General features: G+C 43.4%; 1 protein-coding gene across 2 annotated transcripts in view; it reads right to left on the bottom strand.

The window, feature by feature from the left end:
- Positions 1-8,540: 8,540 nt before the first annotated feature.
- Positions 8,541-21,997, bottom strand: part of ABCG4 (ATP binding cassette subfamily G member 4) — a 131,470-nt gene continuing 118,013 nt past the window's right edge. Inside the window, exons 13-16 of one of the 2 annotated variants that reach the window (XM_033918125.1) lie at positions 20,390-20,490; positions 20,045-20,203; positions 14,273-14,391; positions 8,541-12,449 (exon numbers count right to left, since the gene is read on the bottom strand). In XM_033918125.1, coding sequence (XP_033774016.1) covers positions 12,224-12,449; positions 14,273-14,391; positions 20,045-20,203; positions 20,390-20,490 — 605 coding nt within the window. In that variant the 3' untranslated portion in view covers positions 8,541-12,223. The remainder of the gene's footprint in view (positions 12,450-14,272; positions 14,392-20,044; positions 20,204-20,389; positions 20,491-21,997) is intronic. The other variant, XM_033918126.1, reaches the window with a different exon arrangement.

Raw genomic sequence — 21,997 nt, 5'->3', positions numbered from 1 at the left:
CTAAGCTTTGTCGTTGACACCTTCGATGCATCCATTTGGTTATCTCCAGTGTTGGTCTCTCTTGCTGTTTTTTTTCCCTTGGCAGGAAGGATTAATAATAATAATAATAATAATTTTATTCTTCTATACCGCCACAATCTTGCGACTTCTAGGCGGTTTACAATCAAGAGTGCTGGACATTCAGCGAAATACAATATGCAGATATTCAGGGAAATAAAGAGAGCTGAGATCTTAAGAAGGCAATAGTATAGAAATACAATTTACTGAGCAAAAATATAAGATGTACATTTTCTAGGTATTGTCCGACAGGACCTGTTTGGAATAAGTAGCAACGTAAAATTACGATAAGATGAAGATAACAGATTATATATATCACAGTGCTGTAAATTCAGGGGGATAATGGAGGGAGGAGAGCGAGTCAATTAAGAACATAAGATTGTTTAGGTATTTCTGGAACAGGTATGTTTTTAGGCGTTTCCTAAATTCCCAGTAAGTAGTGGGCGAGAGCAGTTGGTCTAGGTCTTTGCCCCATATGGCTGCTTGGTGAGAGAGAAGGTATTCGTGGTGTTTTTTTTTCATTTTGCAGCCTCTAACTGGAGGGGAAATGAATTTTGAGTGTGTGTTTCTCTTGTGTTTGTTATTGTGTCTGGACTTCTACCCAAATTTTGATTGATACGATAGCGCTTTTTAACCAAGATCCTTCCCTCATCAAACTCCCCCCCCCCCTTGGTTCTCTCAAGAACTATCACTCATCCATCGCCAACTTCGTTCCTCAGAACAGCGATGGAGACGATAGCATTCTCTTTCCTCCTTAAATCAATATAAAGAAAAAGCTTCTCTCTATAAACTCCATCCAACAAGCGCTCAGCCTGTGCCCTGTCTTCTTCATAGTCCATGCTGGATCACTACTGATGCACATGAATAAATATAGTGTATACTTAGTAGTATACATGTAGGGGGGGGGGTCAGTTTTCAGCAGTCTGTAAAGCAGTACACTTCTCCCCCCGTATGCGCTGTGATAAGGGATTAATGGAACCGCAAATACTGAAAAACCGCAAATAACTTTTTTATATATTATTTGCTGTTTTCTATTAAAAACCATTGTGAATAGGGTGAAACCGCGAATAACATGGTGGGAGACCTGGCCTGTTCCGGAAGGAGAGGCAAAACACGGTGAACAAAATGCTGGGAATCAGCGATTTTTCTCTGTAAACGCTTGGAATCAGCGACTTCTCTATGCAAGCTGATGTAATTTGGGGGGAGGAGCCAGCAAGCTAAAAACCGCGAATAATCGAAGCCGCGAATGCTGAAATCGCAAATACGGAGGGAGAAGTGTATGTCGCAAACTCTTAAACTCATCTCTGCTGCAGCTGGAGGGCACCAGGGAAATGTGCGGACATTGATGTGATGACATCATGCAAATGCGTGATGTCATTACACTGCCATCCATGGCCCTAAGCCTTCTATTACTGCTAAAGGGGGGGGAGGGGGTTGTGGTGCTGCAGAAGAAGAGGTGAGGAGAAGGAGGAGAGGCGCCGGCTGACTTACAGGACATGTCTCTCACTGCAAGGGACGTCCTTTAAGCAGGCAGCTGGTGCCTCTCCTCGCTGGCATCTTGGGGCACACAGTTTGTGATACACTGGTTTAAAGTTATGTGGATTGTCTTTAGCACTATTTCTTAAAATGATGCCACTAAAAATCCACATATAGCCTTAAGGAGCAGATTTCATCAAAAGGCACTAAGGGACTGATTCTACAAATGGCATCCCAATTGTAGGCAGTGGTAGGTGTCCTACTGCCGTGTCACCAGCCAAACGGGACACACATTTAAAAAAAAAAAATAATAAATCTATGCAGCAAAGTACGTCTACAATATAGGTATCTGACTCACGCCTAAGGCAGTATCTTGGCACACCTACCGCTGCCAAAGGCCAGATTGCTTTCCACTGGAAGTGGCCTTGGGTGTCCATAAACATCCCTATGCATCTCTGTAGGCACGAGACAGCCACCTGTAAGCCTGTAAAATGCTAACCTGCATTTAAGGCGTGTTAGTAAAAAAAGACAATTCTCTAAAGGACACCGATGCATGATTGATACGTGATCAGTGTCCTTTAGAGAATCTGGCTCTAAGTTCATGAGCATAAGAACATAAGCAGTGCCTCTGCTGGTTCAGACCAGAGGTCCATCATGTCCAGCAGTCCGCTCATGTGGCGGTCCATCAGGTCCAGGACCTGCATATTAATCCTCTATCTATACCCTTCAATCCCGTTTTCCTTCAGGAAAACATCTAATCTTTTCTTGAAACCCAATACCGTACTTTGTTCTACCACGCCCTCTGGAAGCACATTCCAGGTGTCCACTACCCTCTGGGTGAAGAACTTCCTAGCATTGGTTCTGAATCTGTCTCCTCTTAATTTATCCGAATGTCCTCTCATTCATGTAGTCTTCAAAAGTTTGAAGAATCTGCCCCTCTCCACTTTCTCTATGCCCTTCATGATCTTGTAAGTCTCTATCATGTCCCCTCTAAGCCTCTGCTTTTCCAGGGAAAAAAGCCCTAGTTTCTCCAATCTTTCAGCATATGAAAGGTTTTCCATACCTTTTATCAATCTCATCGCTCTTTTCTGAACCCTCTCGAGTATTGCCATATCCTTAAGGTACGGCGACCAATATTGGACGCAGTACTCCAGATGCGGGTGCACCATCGCCCGATACAACGGCAGGATAATTTCTTTCATTCTGGCTGTAATACCTTTCTTGATAATACCTAGCATTCTGTTTGTCTTCTTAGAGGCTGCTACGCACTGTACCGATGGTTTCATTGTCTTGTCTACCAGTACCCCCAAGTCCTTCTCTAGGCTACTTTCTCCCATTACCAGCCCTCCCATCGTGTAGCTGTACCTCGGATTTCTGTTTCCTACATGCAAGACTTTACATTTCTCTACATTGAACTTCATCTGCCATCTCGTCGCCCACTCCCCTAGTTTTTTCAGGTCCCTTTGTAAATCTTCGCAGTCCTCTATAGTCCTAGCCCCATTAAATAGTTTGGTGTCGTCTTCAAATTTTATTACTTCACACTTCGTCCCTGTTTCTAGATTGTTTATAAATACATTGAATAGCAGCGGTCCGAGCACCGACCCCTGCGGAACACCACTCGTGACCCTCCTCCAGTCCGAGTAGTGGCCTTCACTCTACCCTCTGCTTCCTACCCGCCAAACAATTCCTGATCCATCTGTGTACGTCTCCTTCCACCCCATGGTTCTTCAGTTTCCGAAGTAGGCGTTCATGGGGTATCTTGTCAAAGGCTTTTTGGAAGTCTAAGTATATGATGTCTATGGGGTCCCCTTTGTCCATCCGTTTGTCATGTTTGTTTGTATGGATAAAGCACTTGCCCATTATATTCTTATAGGCATCTTAAGCAGTTAGCATGCACTAATGCGATTGTGCATTCTAACGAGCTTAGCGCTGAGGAAGGGCATTTGTTCCCCAAGGGCCCTCGGTCCCACATGAAATGGAACTCTTATTAACTGTCTGATGTCAAGATTATATGCAGGCCTGCCCTGCATTTCATTTTCAACCTGCTTAAGGTTCTGCAGGGATCTCCAAAAGAGTAAGGCTTTGCTGGAAGAATACAAGCCTGTCATGTATTTGAACGTGAATCATATGAGCAAGAAGATATATGGTCCCTGTTACAGAGAATGTACTGAACTTTTTACCTAGGCTGGAGACCTGGCACCAGCTAACACAAAAAAACAACAACTTGAGTTTGCCAAATAAGGAAAAGACAGAATGACAGAAATGACTGCGGAATTGTGTACGGATTGGTCATTTATGGATAAGCAAAGGCAAAGCTATGGTTACCAGGATATGATAGGACAGGGCATAGTAGCATTTTTTGCAAAACATTAAGACACATCTTGATTAGCATGCGTAAAGTGTGTACCCATGAGAGGTTATAAAAATCAGTGCATGCCTTTGTGTAAGCTAGGGATGATTACTTACAGCTAGATAATTTTTTGCCTTGGCCTCTACCTGTACCAATCCCTCCATTGTATACCAATTGAGACAATACATTTTTTAACCTGCTCTTGCTGTTACATTTTTATTCTTTGTTTAAATAAAATATTGTCTGCTTTTGGGTAATACATTGCACGCCTGCGTGATTTATGGAGTCAGTTTTTTTAAGGGCTTTGGCAGCAAACTCTTAGCGTCCTTTGATAAATCCCCCCCCCCCCTTAAAAAGCTGTTTTACCTGTTTATTCATGCATTCAAACATGAATGTGTAAGTTCTGTGGATAGTGGTTGTATTTCTCTGCCTTCTGTATAACTTTTTCCTCTGCCATTGACCCATCCCAAATACTGCTCAGGTTAAAATGTTCAATTTAAATTTCTATAGCCAACAACTAGGTATTGGCTGCGGTGATGTTTTGAGCAACAATTTATATGGTTGGCAGCGACTGTTAATTATGTAAGTCCTATTGAAAGCTGGTGCAGTGTAAACAATTTGCACACAGAAACATCACTTGAATGCATACAGGTCGGTGACACACATATATAGAAACCGAATGATGCACATGGACACTTGAAGCCTATACCTCCATACTGTAGAAAGGGGTTTTATTAGTCATGAATCTTCATCTAACAGGTAGCACCAGTACTTCAGGAACCAAAGACACTGCTAACATTCGTAAGTTGGTGACTTCTCAACATTTGAGACGTGGGGAAAGAGGACAGGAAAAATCAAAATCAGCTTGGGCAGATGGGAGTCTACCACATTTATAACAATGGATGAATAGAGAAGAGTTAATGGATGGATGATATCAAGTGAATGGACAAAGGGAAGTATAGCACCTCAATTAAAGGCTAAATATATATATATATATATACCGATGGATAGACATGTCCTTGGCATTCTTGTGAGACTTGTTTATTGATGGATGAATAAATGGGACTAGAACACATGCCTATGGGCACACAAAGATATCACAGTCTTTTCTATCCATCTGTCTACAAATGAATAGTCAAATAGGAGTGTAACCCTTGCAGTGTTCCTTCTAAGCTGCACGGAAGTCTGCTACTGCATTTCCAGTATTTAAACTGTGGCTCTTTTGGAGGTCCCTGCAGGAGACAGACCCCCGTGCAGCAAAGATGAACACTAAGCACATTTGTGGATCAATAGATACAATAACACAACTGAAGCTTGAGTATAAAAATAGCTTTGGGAATAGCATACTGAACAGTCATTTGCTTTGAGGATGGACTGTCTGCTTTTCTGTAAAGAAGCAACAGGATAGCCAGAAGTCTATGGTATTACAAAGGGATGAAGTCGATAGACTAGATGGGCTTTTTCTACCAACATTTTCTGTTGCTTTTACAGAAACTGCAGCTCCAGCATCCTGTGCCCCTAGTCCTGGGGTAAAACTTGACCCCTTATTGCATGGTGTGAGAGAACTGGCAGCAGAGGAGCACATCACTTCCTTCCTTAGACTTTCACGGCATCAGAAAAAGAGAGATGAGTAATCCTGTTGCATTATTATGAGTTTCACAGAGAAAAATTTGTAGACCTATTCATTCTCCTTACATTGTTGACCTAACACACTGCAATGAAGTCTGGTTTCTCAAGCCACATATCTCATTTTGCATATGTCTTGCAATGTGAAATCACTGGTGGCTGGACCAAATGATCTCACTTTACTTCAAATTGTTTTCTGTCCCATAAATCTTGACTAGATGTTCTCTCGAGATATACATGGACTTTGCTTATGGGATAGACCCAATGCAGAGCACCTCCATAACAATCCATTCCTTTATCAGTTATTTGCAGTACCCTCAAAACTCCCCCAGGAGAACAAGAGCCCTTCAGAACAAAACAAGGCTCTTCCAGCAATGTTTGAGCAGAAAAGACTGGGCCTTTTTTAAATTACATTTTTCCAGTCAGCTTTCTAATTTCAGCCCCAGAGACTAGTGACACTCAAACCAGTCCTTGGGCTCCATTACGCTCTGCCTCTAGAGCAGGGATGTCAAAATCCCTCCTCGGGGGCTGCAATCCAGTCAGGTTTTCAGGATTTCCCCAATGAATATGCATGAGATCTATTAGCATACAATGAAAGCTGTGCATGCAAATAGATCTCATGCATATTCATTGGGGAAATCCTGAAAACCCGAATGGATTGCAGCCCTCGAGGGGCTTTGACACCCTTGTTCTAAAGAGATGAACTTTGAGGCTATCCCTAATTAATATTCATGAGCTGTATATACATCATTGGAAACAGTGCAGGCAAATCTCATGCATACTATTTAGGAGACGTGCTGTAAACCTAACTTGCCAGTACCACCGCTGTAAAAATATGGGGTTTTTTTTCTGTAGGATGATACATGTTATTGGGCCAACAAATTATCTGTAGCTGGTATAGCATATGGGATTTTGAAAGTATATATCTCACATCATCTGAAGTAGAGTGATATATACGATACATCACTCCTTGATGATGTGAGATGGAAATCTCATAGCAACATATGGGGATAATTCTTATATTATTGTTAAGTGTCATCAAGTCAGTGCTCACTTATAGTGACCTTCTGGATAGTTACTGTGAACTGTTTTCCGTTCTTAGGCAGATTGCTTGGTCTTCTTTTGCACTGGTCTTCAGGCTTGCTAAGCATGATGTCACTTTTGATTGAGCTTTCTCTGTGCTTGATGTGTCTGAACTAAAAGTCAAAATCTTAGGTATGATTTCCTCCAATATTGATTAATTTGATCTTCAGGCATCATAATTCCAAGGCATTGATTTGCTTCCTGTCTTGTTTCAGCACCGTCCAACTTTCACATCCACTTGACATTATAGAAAATACCATGGCTTACACAAGTTGAATCTTTGTATGCAGAGATACAGCTATGCACTTGAAAATCTTGTCTAGATCCTTCAGAACCAATTCTGCTATGAACAATATATCGTTGGAGTTCTTAACTGCTGGTTGAGCTAAGCACACTAAAGTTTTCTATTTCTGTTACATCTCCATCAAGGATGAAATGATTGATTTTACCAGTTGTCAGGATCTTTCTCTTCTTCACATTAAGGTGTAATAAGCCCATTTTGAGACTATGGCCACTTACTTGGTTTAATTGGCGATTAATGACACGGCAATTGACCATATCATTTAAAAACCAATTAAAAAAAAATATAGGTATCTGCTGGTGCCTGCAGAATAAGCCACCAATGTCTCGTCCACAGAGGTGCCTACTAGCAACTACAGTCAACATGGGCATAGCTTGCACAATTCTTGTGTAAAGTAAGTGCCAGAAATGCAGCCCAGTGAAACCCTGGCCTACATTTCTGGTGTCTACTTTACACATGGCTGTGATTCTGCAACCGATGCCAGCACATGATTGACACATGACCAACACCAGTTTGGGAGGCATCAGCTGATACTGGCACTTTCAGCAGAATCCAACCCTTTGTTCTTTGATCTTCATAATCAGAGGTGTCAGATCTTCACTTTCAGTCATCAACATGTTATCACTAAAATAGCAAAGGCTGGTGACGAGTCTTCTACCAATTTTTCTTCATACGGTCCTGCTTCTCTGATAATTTATTCTGCACAGGGAATGAACTGGTAAGGGGAAATTATGCAGCCTTATTGTACATTTTTGCATATTTTGAACCATCCCGTTTCTCCTTGTTCCATTTGAATGGTTGCTTCTTGATCAATGCAAAGTTTGTGCATGAGAACTAGCAGGTGTTTTGGTATCCCCATGTTTTTTAATGCGGCCCAATATTTTTTTAATGATTTACACAATCAAAAGCCTTGCTTTAGGCAATGGCACACATATGGATATCCTTTTGGTATTCTTTCATCGTTTCAGGGATCCCTCTCGTTCCTCACTCTTTCCTGAATTCTGCTTGAATTTCAGGCAGTTCTTGTTCCACATATGGTTGTAGTCTCCACTGAATGATCTTGAGTAGAATCTTTCTGACGAGTATGTGATCAGAGCGAGTGTGGGATCATTTTCATAGTCAAATCTCCTTTCTTCAGATGTTTTCTGGTCAGTCATCCATTACATTATCTTCCAAGTTTCCCGACAGTCTTGTATTGTTTCAACTGCATCTGATTACCTTAATACTTCAGTGAGAATGCCATCAGTGCTGGATGCTTTGTTCTTTAATCAAGCTTTCAATGTTGTTTCGATATCTTTCATCACCAGTGGTTCTAAAGTTGAAACTATTCACTTGATCTTTATTGTATAATCACTCAGTGTACTCTTTCTACCTCTTCTTGTATCTTATATGCTTTTGTAACAGACTGCTAAAAGATTTATCACGCTACAAAGAAACCCAAACCAACAGATATAGAGTCTTGGTAGGAATCTGTTCAGTATTCAGTGGGAACAGAGCTTTCTGGAAATGCAATGCTTGTACAGGAACAGAGCATCAACCTTGCAAACCCATGTCAAGCTGCCTCCACCACAGCTATTCAGAATGAGGTCCTGAAGAGTGCAAATGCTACATATAGGAACCCCAAAATGTTTTAAAATATTTTGTTGATAATTGGAAAAAATAAAATTTTATTTTGTGAATGTGCAATTCAGATATGACTCAACTGCCACTGGCAGGAAAGTAGGTGCAATTTCTGAAATAGTAAAAGAGAACAGCTGGGTATGGCGAAAGAGAGAGAACATAGAAAGACAGATGGAGGGTGGAGAGGAAATGGTTGGACTAGGAAAAGAAAGAAGAGTACTTGGGGTGGGGGAGATCTTAGAAGGTAATGGGGGACAGAAGAAGTATAGGAGGTATAAATATAGAGCGTGATGTTCTGAAATTAACTTGTCTGAAGTCTGTCAGAATGGAGGCAGGGTGTGTGACACCTGGACCCTAGCTCCACAAAAATATTCCTGTCCCCCCCCTAGTCTGGTATGCCGTTCTTTCCCTTCCCTCAGGCTGGCCAACATCCCCTTCTTCACCAAACTGATGGAAGGCCTGATCAGCACTGCCCTAACAAACTATCTGGATAAATTCTCTACACTACATGAATGCCAATAACACCACAGCACTGAAACCGCACTAGCCTCCATCATGGATCACATTTCTCACATACTTAGTGCAGGGAGCCAAGTACTAATTCTCTAATTTGACCTGAGTAATGCCTTTGACATGGACTAAGAAATCCTACTTAACTGTCTGGATGCTATCGGAATTACGGGCAAGTTCTAAACTGGTTCGAGGGCTTCCTGAAAAACAGATCTTATCAAGTCATCAGTGACCAATCCTATTCACAATCATGGGTCAACCCCTGTGGTGTCCCGCAAGGTTTCCCTCTCTGCCCCACTCTCTTCAACATATATATAAGTCCTCTCCAGGCCAAGCACTGTCAAAGCTGAACATCAAATCTTACATTTACGCAGACGACATCACAATCATCATCCCCATCTCCACCCTATCAACCGAAACCAGATCCTTCATCTTCAATCATCAACCAGGTATCTCAATGGACAAAAAACTTCAAACAAACTAAACCCAGATAAAACCAAATTCTTTATGGCAACCCCGTCAAACAAAACCATCGACTCTTCAATCAACCTAAACAGCAGCATCTTCCCAATCCACCCTACCATAAAAATTCTTGGTGTCACCATCGACCAACAACTCACCCTTGACGCCCATACCAACATCCTGATCAATAAATGCTTTTGCCTACCATGGAAATTACGAACGCTAAAACCTTACTTTGAGTTTGCCGCATTTAGGCTACTAATCCAATCTCTAATCCTAAGATCACTGGACTACTGCAACATTATCTACTTAGGATCCCACAAAAAAACCATTAAGAGACTATGAGCGATCCAAAACACAGCAGTAATACTAATCTTCGGCCTAAAAAAATCAAACCACATCTCTCCATACTTCAGAAAACTGCACTGGCTACCATTCGAAGCCAGAATCATCTTCAAATTCGGCACCTCGCCCACCTACCTCATGAAGCACTTCGTTCTTCAGGACCATCCCCTCCCCTCCCGCAATACTCTTCTATTCTCATTCCCCACCCCTAAGGGATGTCGATACAAAAAAATTATTTGATAGGATACTATTATTCCAGGCAGGCATCTGGAACAACACATTAAGCGCCCTCCTCTTGAATTCTCCATCATACTAATCTTTCAGAAAATCTCTGAAATCCTACTTATTCAACAAGTTTATCTGATCCATCGAAACCCATCCATCCCACCTACATTCCCAACATGCAGCCCCTACTACCTGCGCACCCTCCCTCCTTTCTCCCCCCCCCCCCCCAAACCACAATCTTCATTTGCCACAATACCTTCGGTATCCATACTGTATTTTTACTTTACTGTATACTGTCTTGATCTGAATAGGTACGATGGGATATAAATAAAGCTACTATTATTATTATTCTCACTCTAAAGGCACTCTATTTTTGACTGGCCTAGAGCTTTCACTCTACTGTGTCCTGTCTTTTCTACTACAATTTTCTGTTTATAGTGGGGCAGGATGTGGTACAGGGAAAGCCTTAGGTCAGGCAGAAACAAAGTGGCTGCCAGAATAAAAGTTTAAAGGACCACCGGGGGGGTATTTAGTAGTGATGACAGAACCTCTGGGGAAAGGAGAACGAGGAAGAGAGGTCATATGCTGGGAAGTGAGCAGGAGGGAGGAAAGAGAGAGGAAGAGATACTGGCCTGGAGAGGGTGGAGTGGGACAGGAGGGAAGGAAGAGAGATATTGGCCCTGGAGGGTAAGGGGAGGCAGTGTGGTATGGGAGGAAGGGGAGAAGCTGGACATGAAGAGGACTAGGGACACAGAGAATTGATGCTAGACACCAAGGGGGAGATATGGACACAGGGTTATGCTGGACAGAGGGGAAGGGCTATGAGCACAGAGGGGAGATGCTGACAGATGGTGGAGTTGGCAGAAGGGGTCTAATGCTGAGGGAAGGTGTAAGAAGAGGCCTGGGTGCTAGGGATAGGAAATGGGGTTTCAGAGGTTAACCCAAGGACTAGGGATAGACAAGGAGTGGGGGACAGGGTTGAAGTGAAGCTGGAGGGTGGGGTTGAGGAGCAGAGCTTGGGCTCTTCAAACAAAACAGGTGTTATGAGAGATACAAACAGGGGCAGCATAATCAACTAACAAGCTCTAACACACCTAATTTAGGCTTACTGGATTTTGAAAGCAATTCACATCCTCACCCACCTCCCTACTTCTTTGTGCAATCTTAGCCAGAGTGCAAATAGGATGGCATATAGTCCCTGAAGATTGGAAAACATACCATATCTGTAAACTTCCCAGAACACTGTTCCACCTCCATTTAAGACTCGTGGTTCCCAAACTTGTCTTGGGAGACCCCCCCCATCCATTTATGTTTTCAGGACATCCACAATGAATATGCATGAAAGGCATTTGCATGGAATGGTGGCAGTGCATGTAAATCTCTCTGATCTACCGTCATTGCAGACAGTCACATAACCCAACTTGATTAGGGTCTTCGAGGATCGGTTTGAGAACCACTGTTCTAAAACACCGCCCCAGGCCTATAATCTCCTGAACCTGTACTGCTCATCGTCATTCTCAGCAAACACTTTTTGCCAAACTGGGTAATTAGAAGATGGCATTTTGGAGCTAGCCATACTACTGGCATCTAATGCCTGGTGTGAAAATTAAGCTTATTTTGTTGTTGGTTTTTTTTCACAATAAATCTACACATGCTAAAAAGTCATCAAGCAGGTGAACGGAGAACTGCAGGGCACCCAGCACAAATGGAGTAACTGTTCCTTCTGCAGTACCTGAGTGAGCTAGTACTATCTCCAAAAAGGGCAGAACCAAGGCAGTGCGAGGGATTCAGTGCAGCAGCAGTGACAGCAGGCATGACACCCTGCAGGTCCAGTCTGAAGGGTAACTTGGGCAGTAGTTGAGGGTAGAGCTGCTGAACACTTTCTCCCCCCCCCCTTCAAAAAAAAAAAAAAACCCTGAACATCCAATCTATGTGAAACAAACAGTTCTGGGAGAATATGCGACACATTAAAAACTGCTGACTGGCATAAATAGCAATTTATAAGGTTCTTTTAGAAGGGTCCGAGACAGGGAGGCTCTTTCTAAGTGAGCACAGAGCACGGACTCTCTCCCTCTTTGGTCCATGAGTCACTTCATGGAAAAGCAGATCCATGCAACCGTCTGTGGCACTCTGCACATCTGCTGCCTCCACAGGTCTGCAGGGAATGTCTATCTCTCCGCTTTCACCTTGTACTTGAGAACCAGGTATACCAGGAGCCTCAGAGCAACAAAAAAAATTCCCAGTACAATGAAGTCCAAGTACAGTTTGGCATCCTCCACGTCCAATTCTTGAAGGATTTGATGTGGATTCTGGAAATGACAGAAGTCTTCTTTACATTCCAAAAGCTTTCGATCCATGCCATAGATGGTAAGGATAACGCCTTCAAAGCCATACCTGCAACATCCAATACACAGCGTTACTGAAAGTAAAGCCTCAGCCATCCCTTTACCAATGGACCCAGAGTTCACGTCTTCTGTCATAAAACATGAGTCGTTGAAGATCAGTGCCTTTTGCTGGTGACAGAAACCAGATATGTCTGCAGAAGCAGCTTTTGGGATGATCTAATCTGGGCCCCTTTAACACAAGCTCATACATAAGGATGGTCTTACAGACAGGTGGGCTAACCCTCAATTTTGCAGATTTGTGGCTTTTTAGATCTAGTGCATCAAGCCACTGATATTTACTGGATATTTCAAAGGGTGGGGAAAAATGGGCTCAATTGGCCATGAGACCATCTATATCAGGGGTGTTAAAGTCCCTCCTCGAGGGCCGCAATCCAGTCGGGTTTTCAGGATTTCACCAATGACTATGCACGAGATCTATTTGCAAGCACTGCTTTCATTGTTTGCTAATAGATCTCATGCATATTCATTGGGGAAATTCTGAAAACCCGACTGGATTCTGGCCCTCGAGGAGGGACTTTGACACCCCTGATCTATATCAAGGAAACAGTGATGCAGTGAAGGTGAGAGGCGCCCCTCCCCTGCCCTTTATCTCCGCCCCTCCCTTCCCCGATCCCTCCCCTGCTGTGCGCCCTCTTCCCCTCGTACCTCGAGTTGTTCACTGCCGCGAGCAAAAATTTCAATGTGCTCCTCGCGATCCCATCGACTCTCCCACTGATGTCACTTCCTCTCCACGGCACCCGGAAGTGATGTCAGCGTGAGAGCTGATGCAATTGTGAGAAGCCCATTAAAGTTGTTGCTCGTGGCGGTGAACACGAGACATGAGAGAGGGGGAGGGGGGTCATGCGCGTGACGAGGGGAGGAGTGGGAAGAGACGGGGTGTGCAGAGAGGAGGAGTGATGCCCCTCCCCTCCCTCCCCCTTACTATGCCACTGCAAGTAAATATAGGCATACAAATCTCTCTCGTACATATGCATTATGGTCATTCTTATAAGCCCACTGGGAGTTCACAGGACAGGTTTGGGATTTACTGTCCTGGGTATTCAGTCAACCAATAGCTGCAGACTCACATCCAGGGGCTAGTGAGCTTGTTTCTCATCAACTGTTCTTTTAGTTTGGAAAGAATTTTGTTGCACCAGTTCTTTCATATAGAAAAAGAACTGAGGTTGAGCATGATCTTGAAGAAAGTCTCTGTTCTTGCAGGCTCTTGTTCCTTGTGGGAAAAGACATGGAAGTAATTTTGATTGTTTTGTGGCTGGAGTGTTTTTTTGGAAACTTCCAATTCACCCCTGTATTGCCCAGCTGGAAAGACTTGGTGCCAACCAGCAAAAATCTGGTTTTTAGAAAAGTGAATACCCAACAGGTACAAATTGGGAGAAGATGTTGACCAAGTTAACCATTCGGAGCTCACTTATGGACAATGAGAAGGTGTCAACAAGGTGCTTTGAGGAGGAGAGGAAAGAAGAAAACTAAAAGAGGTGCCGAGGGGATTAAGCCCCAAAGGAACATAAATTTAAAAATTTCTGTTTCAGTTTATATTATGGATATGAAAGAAATATGCATTGTGCCAGATTCTTTCTTAAGGGTTTTTTGCTGGAACAGCAACATAAAATTCTATGGGTTTATTGTAACATAATAATAATAAAAAGATATATCAACCTATGCATTGCACATGAAAATATATCCCTCCACACATCCCTCCCCTCCCTTCCTCCTCAGGGGGAAAAGGAAGAGCGAGTCAGGAATGCAGACCCAGTACCGAGTGTGAGTCCCTAATCCTTATGACTGACTGGGAAGGGTTAACACATTACTGACCTGACATATGAGACATAGGAACTCCACTGCAGATAAAAAGGGATGGTTTTGAAGCTGACAAAAAATCCCGAGAAAAGAAGAACAGGAATGGCAGTAACTGGCCCCACAAATGTTGCCACCTAGAACACAGAAGCAGTTCTGAAAGGTTGACAGAATAAAACATCTCTGCAGGCCCTCTGTTTCACTACAGCCTGGCATGACTTCATCCTGTTTTCTCCTAAGCTCTCCTCCATGGTCCTAACCTCAGTGATGTAACAAAGGATGGGACAAGTAGGACAGAAAGAGCACAGATCTCCCTCAAAGCAGACAAAACTGTCAGGGCCTGTGGGCTTGGGCTGGCTCAGAGTCTACATTTCCTGGGTTTACCAGATTTTACGGAACGAAAATCTGGACCCATGGCTGCACCCCCAGGCCTGCCTGAGTCATACCCCATTCTGCCCCCAGTCATGCCCCCACACCCTGTTCACTTGTCGGGAGGGCATCTGCACATGTGCTGGTGTAACGCGATGACATCACACGCATGCGCATGACATCACCGCATTGCATTCGTGCATGCGCAAATGCCGTCCCAACATCGCTGCTAGATGGAAGTTTTTCAAAACCCGGACAAAGTGATGAGTTTTGAAAAGCCATCCTGGACCTCCGGACATGTCCTCGAAAAGGAGGACAGGTCGTGGGAAATCCAGACGTCTGGTAACCCTATGACTGTCACAGCTACTACCAGGCCCAGGACCACCTTAATAGCTATAAAACACAAGGACAATGAAAGGACGAAAGAATGGGGAGAGGGGAAGAATGAGCAGAGCTTTAGGTGCAACTGCATCTAGTCTAGTCTAGTCTAGTCTGGTCTAATCTTCAGTTTATATACTGGGTCATCTCGTGGTAGAGCTCGACTCGGTTCGCAAATAATTAAAATCAGGTAACATATAAAATGTGAATATGAGAAGAAGGTATTAAAACACTATTAGTTCATCTAATATTTCGCCTGCATTCTTCAGAACTTTCTGGGAAAGTTCTAGGCTCCTCCCAGCTCTCTGCAGTCTTCTTTATTCCATTACTCTACACCATTTCACATTGTCTTATCCTGCCCTGCTCCACACACTCTTACACTGTCCTACTCTGCTCTGTTCTGCACCCTTCCATGCTGTCCTATCCCAACCTGCTCTACATAGGGTTACCATATTTGTAGTAGTAAACAAAGAGGATACGTAGCCCCACCCCAGCCCCAAACCTCTTCTTCTCTCCTTACCTGAGTTCGAGGCTGTATCTGGAGGGCCTCTGAGCATATGTGGATGCACTGCGATGACATTACACCCATGCATCCATGAGGGTGACATCATTGCATCATATCCACGCATGCTCGGAGACTGTCCAGGGTTTTGGCAGAGCTGGGGCCTTCCAAACCCTCGACATACTACTGGGTTTTCAAAATCCATCCAGACACCCGGACAGTGGTTCCCAACCCTTTCCTGGAGGACCACCAGGCTTATTGGGTTTTCAGGCTAGCCCTAATGAATAAGCATGAGAGAAATTTTCATATAGTGGAAGAGACAGGCATGCAAATCTGCTCCATGCATATTCATTAGGGCTAGCCTGAAAACCCGATTGGCCTGGTGGACCTCCAGGACAGGGTTGGGAACCACTGCTCTAAAAAGAGGGCATGTCCAGGTAAATCTGGCACCTGGTAACCCTACCTCTGCTCCCTGACACACTATCCTATCCTGCTTGCTCTATGCTCTCCCACACTGTCCTATCCTGACCAACTCCGATCCCTTCAGGTGATTTGGCATACTTGCAAGTAGAATTGTTCTTAACTCTGCATATGCTCTTGTGTTTAAAAAAAAAAAAAATCGGCATTGCAGGCGGCTTATTGAAGTTATTCCCTTAACCCAGTGGTTCCCAACCCAGTCCTGGAGGACCACCAGGCCAATCGGGTTTTCAGGCTAGCCCTAATGAATATGCATGAGAGAGATTTGCATATAATGGAAGTGACAGGCATGCAAATCTGCTCCATGCATATTCATTAGGCTAGCCTGAAAACCCGATTGGCCTGGTGGTCCTCCAGGACAGGGTTGGGAACCACTGCCTTAACCAATATAGTCTGTCTAGTTTGTTTGGTTCAAAGATCATATGATGTGTACACATTCATACCATATAGGAGAGCAGCCTATTAAGAAATCGCATACATTTTAAGTAGATATTTGAATTGTTCAATTGGTGATAGTAAATCATATGATAAATAAGTTTAATGGGAACTAGCTTCCAGCACATATTAATTGGCACAAGTGCGATTAACATTTTAATGTTATGCTTTTCAATTAACCTTCTGTTCCACTTCCCCACTTTCTTAGAGGCAGTTATTTCACAATCTTCTCAAAAACCCCTCTAAATATCTACCAATTGTGCAGCCAACTATAATAGCTAGCCTTTTATCTTTCTGTCTTTCTTCTTATTCTGAGCCTCAGCCCCACCACTCCACCATTTCAATTAACCTTGGCATGTGCAAACAAACCAAAGTTGATTAATGCTAAAGTATATCGTTTTTGGTTTTTATGTACGGTGCATCATCCACATAGTCTCTTGATTATTGGGATATAACTAGTGAACATAATTACCGCTGCTGGAGGAGTGGTGGGGCTGAGGCTCAGAATAAGAAGAAAGACAGAAAGATAAAAGGCTATTATAGATGGCTGTACAATTGGTAGATTTGCAGTCTGCTCATGGGGCGGCCCTTAGGTCAAAGACCAGTGCCCTGAGACTAGCCTTACCTGCATACATTCGGGTTCAGCAGGAACATGTCTAATTTTGTCTTGAATCCCTGGAGGGTGTTTTCCCCTATAACAGCCTCCGGAAGAGCGTTCTAGTTTTCTACCACTCTTTGGGTGAGGAAGAACTTCCTTACGTTTGTACGGAATCTATCCCCTTTTAACTTTAGAGAGTGCCCTTTCTTTCTCCCTACCTTGGAGAGGGTGAACAACCTGTCTTTATCTACTAAGTCTATTCTCTTCAGTACCTTTTTATGTTCTGTTCCAGTAGGAACTTATCCAACCTTGTCTTGAATCCCTGAAGGGTGTTTTCCCCTATAACAGACTCCGGAAGAGCGTTCCAGCTTTCCACCACTCTCTGGGTGAAGAAGAACTTCCTTATGTTTGTACGGAATCTATCCCCTTTTAACTTTAGAGAGTGCCCTTTCATTCTCCCTACCTTGGAGAGGGTGAACAACCTGTCTTTATCTACTAAGTCTATTCCCTTCAGTATCATGAATGTTTAATCATGTCCCCTCTCAGTCTCCACTTTTTCAAAGGAGAAGAGGCCCAGTTTCTCTAATCTTTCGCTGTATGGCAACTTATCCAGCCCCTTAACCATTTTAGTTGCTCTTCTCTGGACCCTTTCGAGTAGTACCGTGCCCTTCTTCATATACGGCGACCAGTGCTGGACGCAGTATTCCAGGTGAGGGCGTATCATGGCCCGATACAGCGGCATGATAACCTTCTCCGATCTGTTTGTGATCCCCTTCTTAACCATTCCTAGCATTCTGTTCGCCCTTTTCGCCGCCGCCACACAGTGCGAGGACGGCTTCATTGACTTGTTGACCAGTACTCCCAAGTCTCTTTCCTGGGGGGTCTCTCCGAGTACTGCACTGGACATCCTGTATTCGTGCATACGATTTTTGTTACCGACATACATCACCTTACACTTATCCACGTTAAACCTCTTTAGCCATGTCGTGGCCCATTTCTCGAGCATGTTTATGTCCCGTTGCAGGTCTTCGCAATCCTCCTGCGTCTTCGTTACTCTGAATAACTTAGCATCGTCTGAAACTTTAATCACCTCACTTGTCGTACCAATTTCCAGGTCCGAACACTGTATTAAATCGTTTTTTTACTATATGTGTTTTTACGACATTGTATGTTTTTTAGTTCAATTATGACTTATGCACTATGTGATGGGTTCAATTCATGTTTGATGTCTTTTTTCCACACATTGATTACATATTTCTTATGTATTTGTCTATTGATGAGGTTTTTTTTAATTAGTGCATATTATCAATTAGGCTCTTTTATATTTGAAGCACATACATAAATTCTGGGTTTTTAAAAAAAAATTCTTAATTGATCAATCTTATATGATTTATTAATTAAGAGTTTAATATATCTACTTAAGGTTTGTTTTCTAGTTATTTTTCAGAATATTATGTCAAGTGCTTAATATATAAATGTATTAATCACATCAGTTTAAGTTAATGTGTTAATTCATTGTGCATTTTTAAGCTTTTTAAGCGTTAATCGATTTAATAAACAACAGTATTAATTCATTGTCATTATTCCAAAATTGTCTTATTTATTATGTCTATTTTTATTGTCCATTGGTTATTCCTCTTTTTTATTAGTTAATTGTTTTCTTTGCTATACTTAATTGGAAAGCATTTATTACACAGAGCAGTCTATATTAATTGTAGCATATATCTTGTCCATTATGGGCTCCTTTTACGAAGGTGCGCTAGGGCCTTAACGTGCGGAATAGCGCACGCTAAAATACCGCACGCACTAGCCGCTACCGCCTCCTCTTGAGCAGGCGGTAGTTTTTTGGCTAGCACGCGCTAATCCGGTGTGTGCACTAAAAATGCTAGCGCACCTTCGTAAAAGGAGCCCTATATCATATGGTTGATCTGTTCCTGTTTTAATGCCTTTAATCAATTAAGTATACTCTTTAAATGCATTAAACAATTTATAGTTTATAATATATATTTGTCCAAATGTATATCTTTTTATGTATTTTTTTAGTTCGCTATTGTCCCCTGAGGAAGGCGACACTGTCGCCAAAACTTGGACTCCGTATGTTTTTAACATTTTTATGTGATTATCATTAATAAAAGACATCGGGACCATTAGTTGGATTCGACATCTCCAGGGCCTCTTTTTGTTGTTTGCTCTACTGTAGTTCGAGGCTTGGTATCTTCTTTTCCCTTTCCCCTACTTTATACTCTCTCCCACACTGTCCTAGCCTAGGGTTACCAAACATCCATGAAAATTTGGGCATGTCTTCTTTTTAGAGGACTGTCCGGGTACCCGGAGGGATTTCCAAAACCCAGCAGTTTGTCTGGAGACCCTCTGCGCATGCGTGGATGTCAACATCATATATGCACATGTTGATGTCCACGTTGATGACAGGAGGTTTGGCTGGGGGGCAGAATGGGGCAGGGACAGATGCCCTCTTTTTTTTAAAGAGGAAATCTGGCAACCCTATCCTAACTTGACCTGCTCTACAACTTCCCACACTGACCTACCCTGCTTGCTCTATACCAGTGGTTCCCAACCCTGTCCTGGAGAGCCACCAATAAGTCAGATTTTCTGGACAGCCCTAATGAATATGCATGGAGCAGATTTGCATGCCTGTAACCTCCATTATATGCAAATCTCTCTCATGCATATTCATTAGGGCTATCCCGAAAACCCAACTGGCTGGTGGTCCTCCAAGACAGGGTTGGGAGCCACTGCTCTATACCCTCTCACACACCGTCTTATTCTGAACTGCTCTACAGTCTCTCACACTGTCCCACGGTGAACTACTCTGCACTTTTTTGCACAGCAGTTCACTGACTTACACACTGTCCAATGCTCCCCTGTAGTGCTGCATAAATTGCCTGCATCCCTGTTCAGTCTTGCACCATCCTGCCATGAATTAATTTGTGCTCTCTCCTTAATGCTCCGTGCTAGTTCCTGGTTCCCATGTCCGGAGCAAAGGGCAGTGTTCCTTTGTCGCTTCACTCACCTGTACAGAGGTTGAAGCTGCTCCGATCAGCAGACCCAGGGACTGAGCTACAAGCGCTGTACAGATGGCAAGGGCAGAGAACAGCAGGAAGCGCATGGCCTCCGGAGGTTGTCCTGTCATCCAATAAACGATACTGCAGTAGGTCATGGGACAGATAACCTGCAAAGGAATGAAACGCACAGTAGCCGAAGGCAACAGCTAGTGCCCTGCAGTGAGAAGACTTAGCACAGGGTGAAGATTAATTATATGCTGTGGTGTCATGTTATTAACATGAGGAGGGGGTGTAAGGAAGCATCAATTTCCATCAGTCTGAAAACAGTCAGGACATTCCTCTTCTACACATACCTGGAAAGGTATATCAGCCGTAGTTTTAGCCAGGTAGTACGCTTTCAGACTGTACCAGTAGTTAAGGTGCTCCCTCAGGAATACAGGCATCTCCAAGGGAACTGTAAGCGCACAGCAATGAGACACATTTTAAGCCATTCTAAAACTGCCCATCTCTGCACTACTCCTTAGACCAGGGGTGGGCAACTCCGGTCCTCGAGGGCTGGAGTCCAGTCGGGTTTTCAGGATTTCCCCAATGAATATGCATGCGCTGCTTTCAACGCATATTCATTGGGAAAAATCCTGAAAACCCGACTGGATTCCGGCCCTCGAGGACCGGAGTTGCCCACCCCTGCCTCAGACCCTGCTCTGGGTCCGTTTATATATTATACAGAAGGGTTCCTAACACCAGTGAGTGTAGTTATCAGGGACCCTTTATACCAGTGGTTCCTAAACCTGTCCTGGGGGACCCCCAGCCGGTCAGGTTTTCAGGATATCCCTAATGAATATGCATGAGAGAGATTTGAATACCTGTCACTTCCATTATATGCAAATCTCTCTCATGCATATTCATTAGGGATATCTTGAAAACCTGACTGGCAGGGGGTCCCCCAGGACAGGTTTGGGAACCACTGCTTTATACATAGGGTTACCAGATGTCCGGATTCACTCAGACATGTCCTCTTTTTGGATGACTATCCAGGTGTCCGGATGGGTTTTCAAAACTGAGCAGTTTGTCCCGGTTTTGAAAAAGCGTTGAGCTAGGGGCCGTGCCTGGAGGGCCTCTGCGCCTGCGCCGATGTGACGCAATGTCATACATGTGCAGGTGATGTCATCGTTTCACACCATGCGGAGGCCCTCCAGACACAGCCCTGAAGAGACGAGGTTTGTGTGGTGCCAGGGTTGGGGAGGGGCCAAAACAGGGCGGGGCCACACATCTGCTTTTTTTAAATTAAAGAATAAATCTGGGAACCCTATTTATACATAATCTACAGAGGGCCTCCTGAAACCAGCGCAGGCTAAGGACTATTGCAAAAAAGAAAAAAATGGTAGTGACATAATTCTTCTGCTCGTTTTCAAAATTATACTTATCTGCTCCCCTGCTTTTCTAGACAAACATCTCATTCCCTATGCTTCATCCAGAGTCCTCAGATCAGCCGATCAGAACTTACTGACCGTTCCCCCGATTAAAGAACTCTACTACACCAGAACCACCATTTTCTCCGCCACAGCTTCTGCTATGCCATCACATCTACGCCATGAAAATTCTCTTGACAATTCAAAATCAAACTCAAAACCTTTCTATTTCAAGATGCCTACCAAAACACCAGATAAGATTCCTTTTCCAACCACCTCATTCAAACCATGAGAACCGCTTTTAAGAAGCGACTTCCCTTTCCTCTCTGTATTTTCCCTTCCCCTCGTACCTCCCTCCCTTTAATTTTATTTTTTGATGAAATTTCTAATCTTCCCCTCCCCAAGCACCTCTCGTATCTATTTTTGGCAATGTCTTTGGCATAGTCCTGTCCTCATTCCCCCACATTTTAATTTTTTATTACTTAAATTTTTAGCATTGTAAACCGACCAGATACAAGTTGATGGTCAGTATATCAAACTATAAATAAACTT

Source organism: Geotrypetes seraphini, chromosome 13 (assembly GCF_902459505.1).
Source record: "Geotrypetes seraphini chromosome 13, aGeoSer1.1, whole genome shotgun sequence".
NCBI classification, from domain to species: domain Eukaryota; kingdom Metazoa; phylum Chordata; class Amphibia; order Gymnophiona; family Dermophiidae; genus Geotrypetes; species Geotrypetes seraphini.
This window is presented reverse-complemented; position numbering and strand designations above follow the sequence as displayed.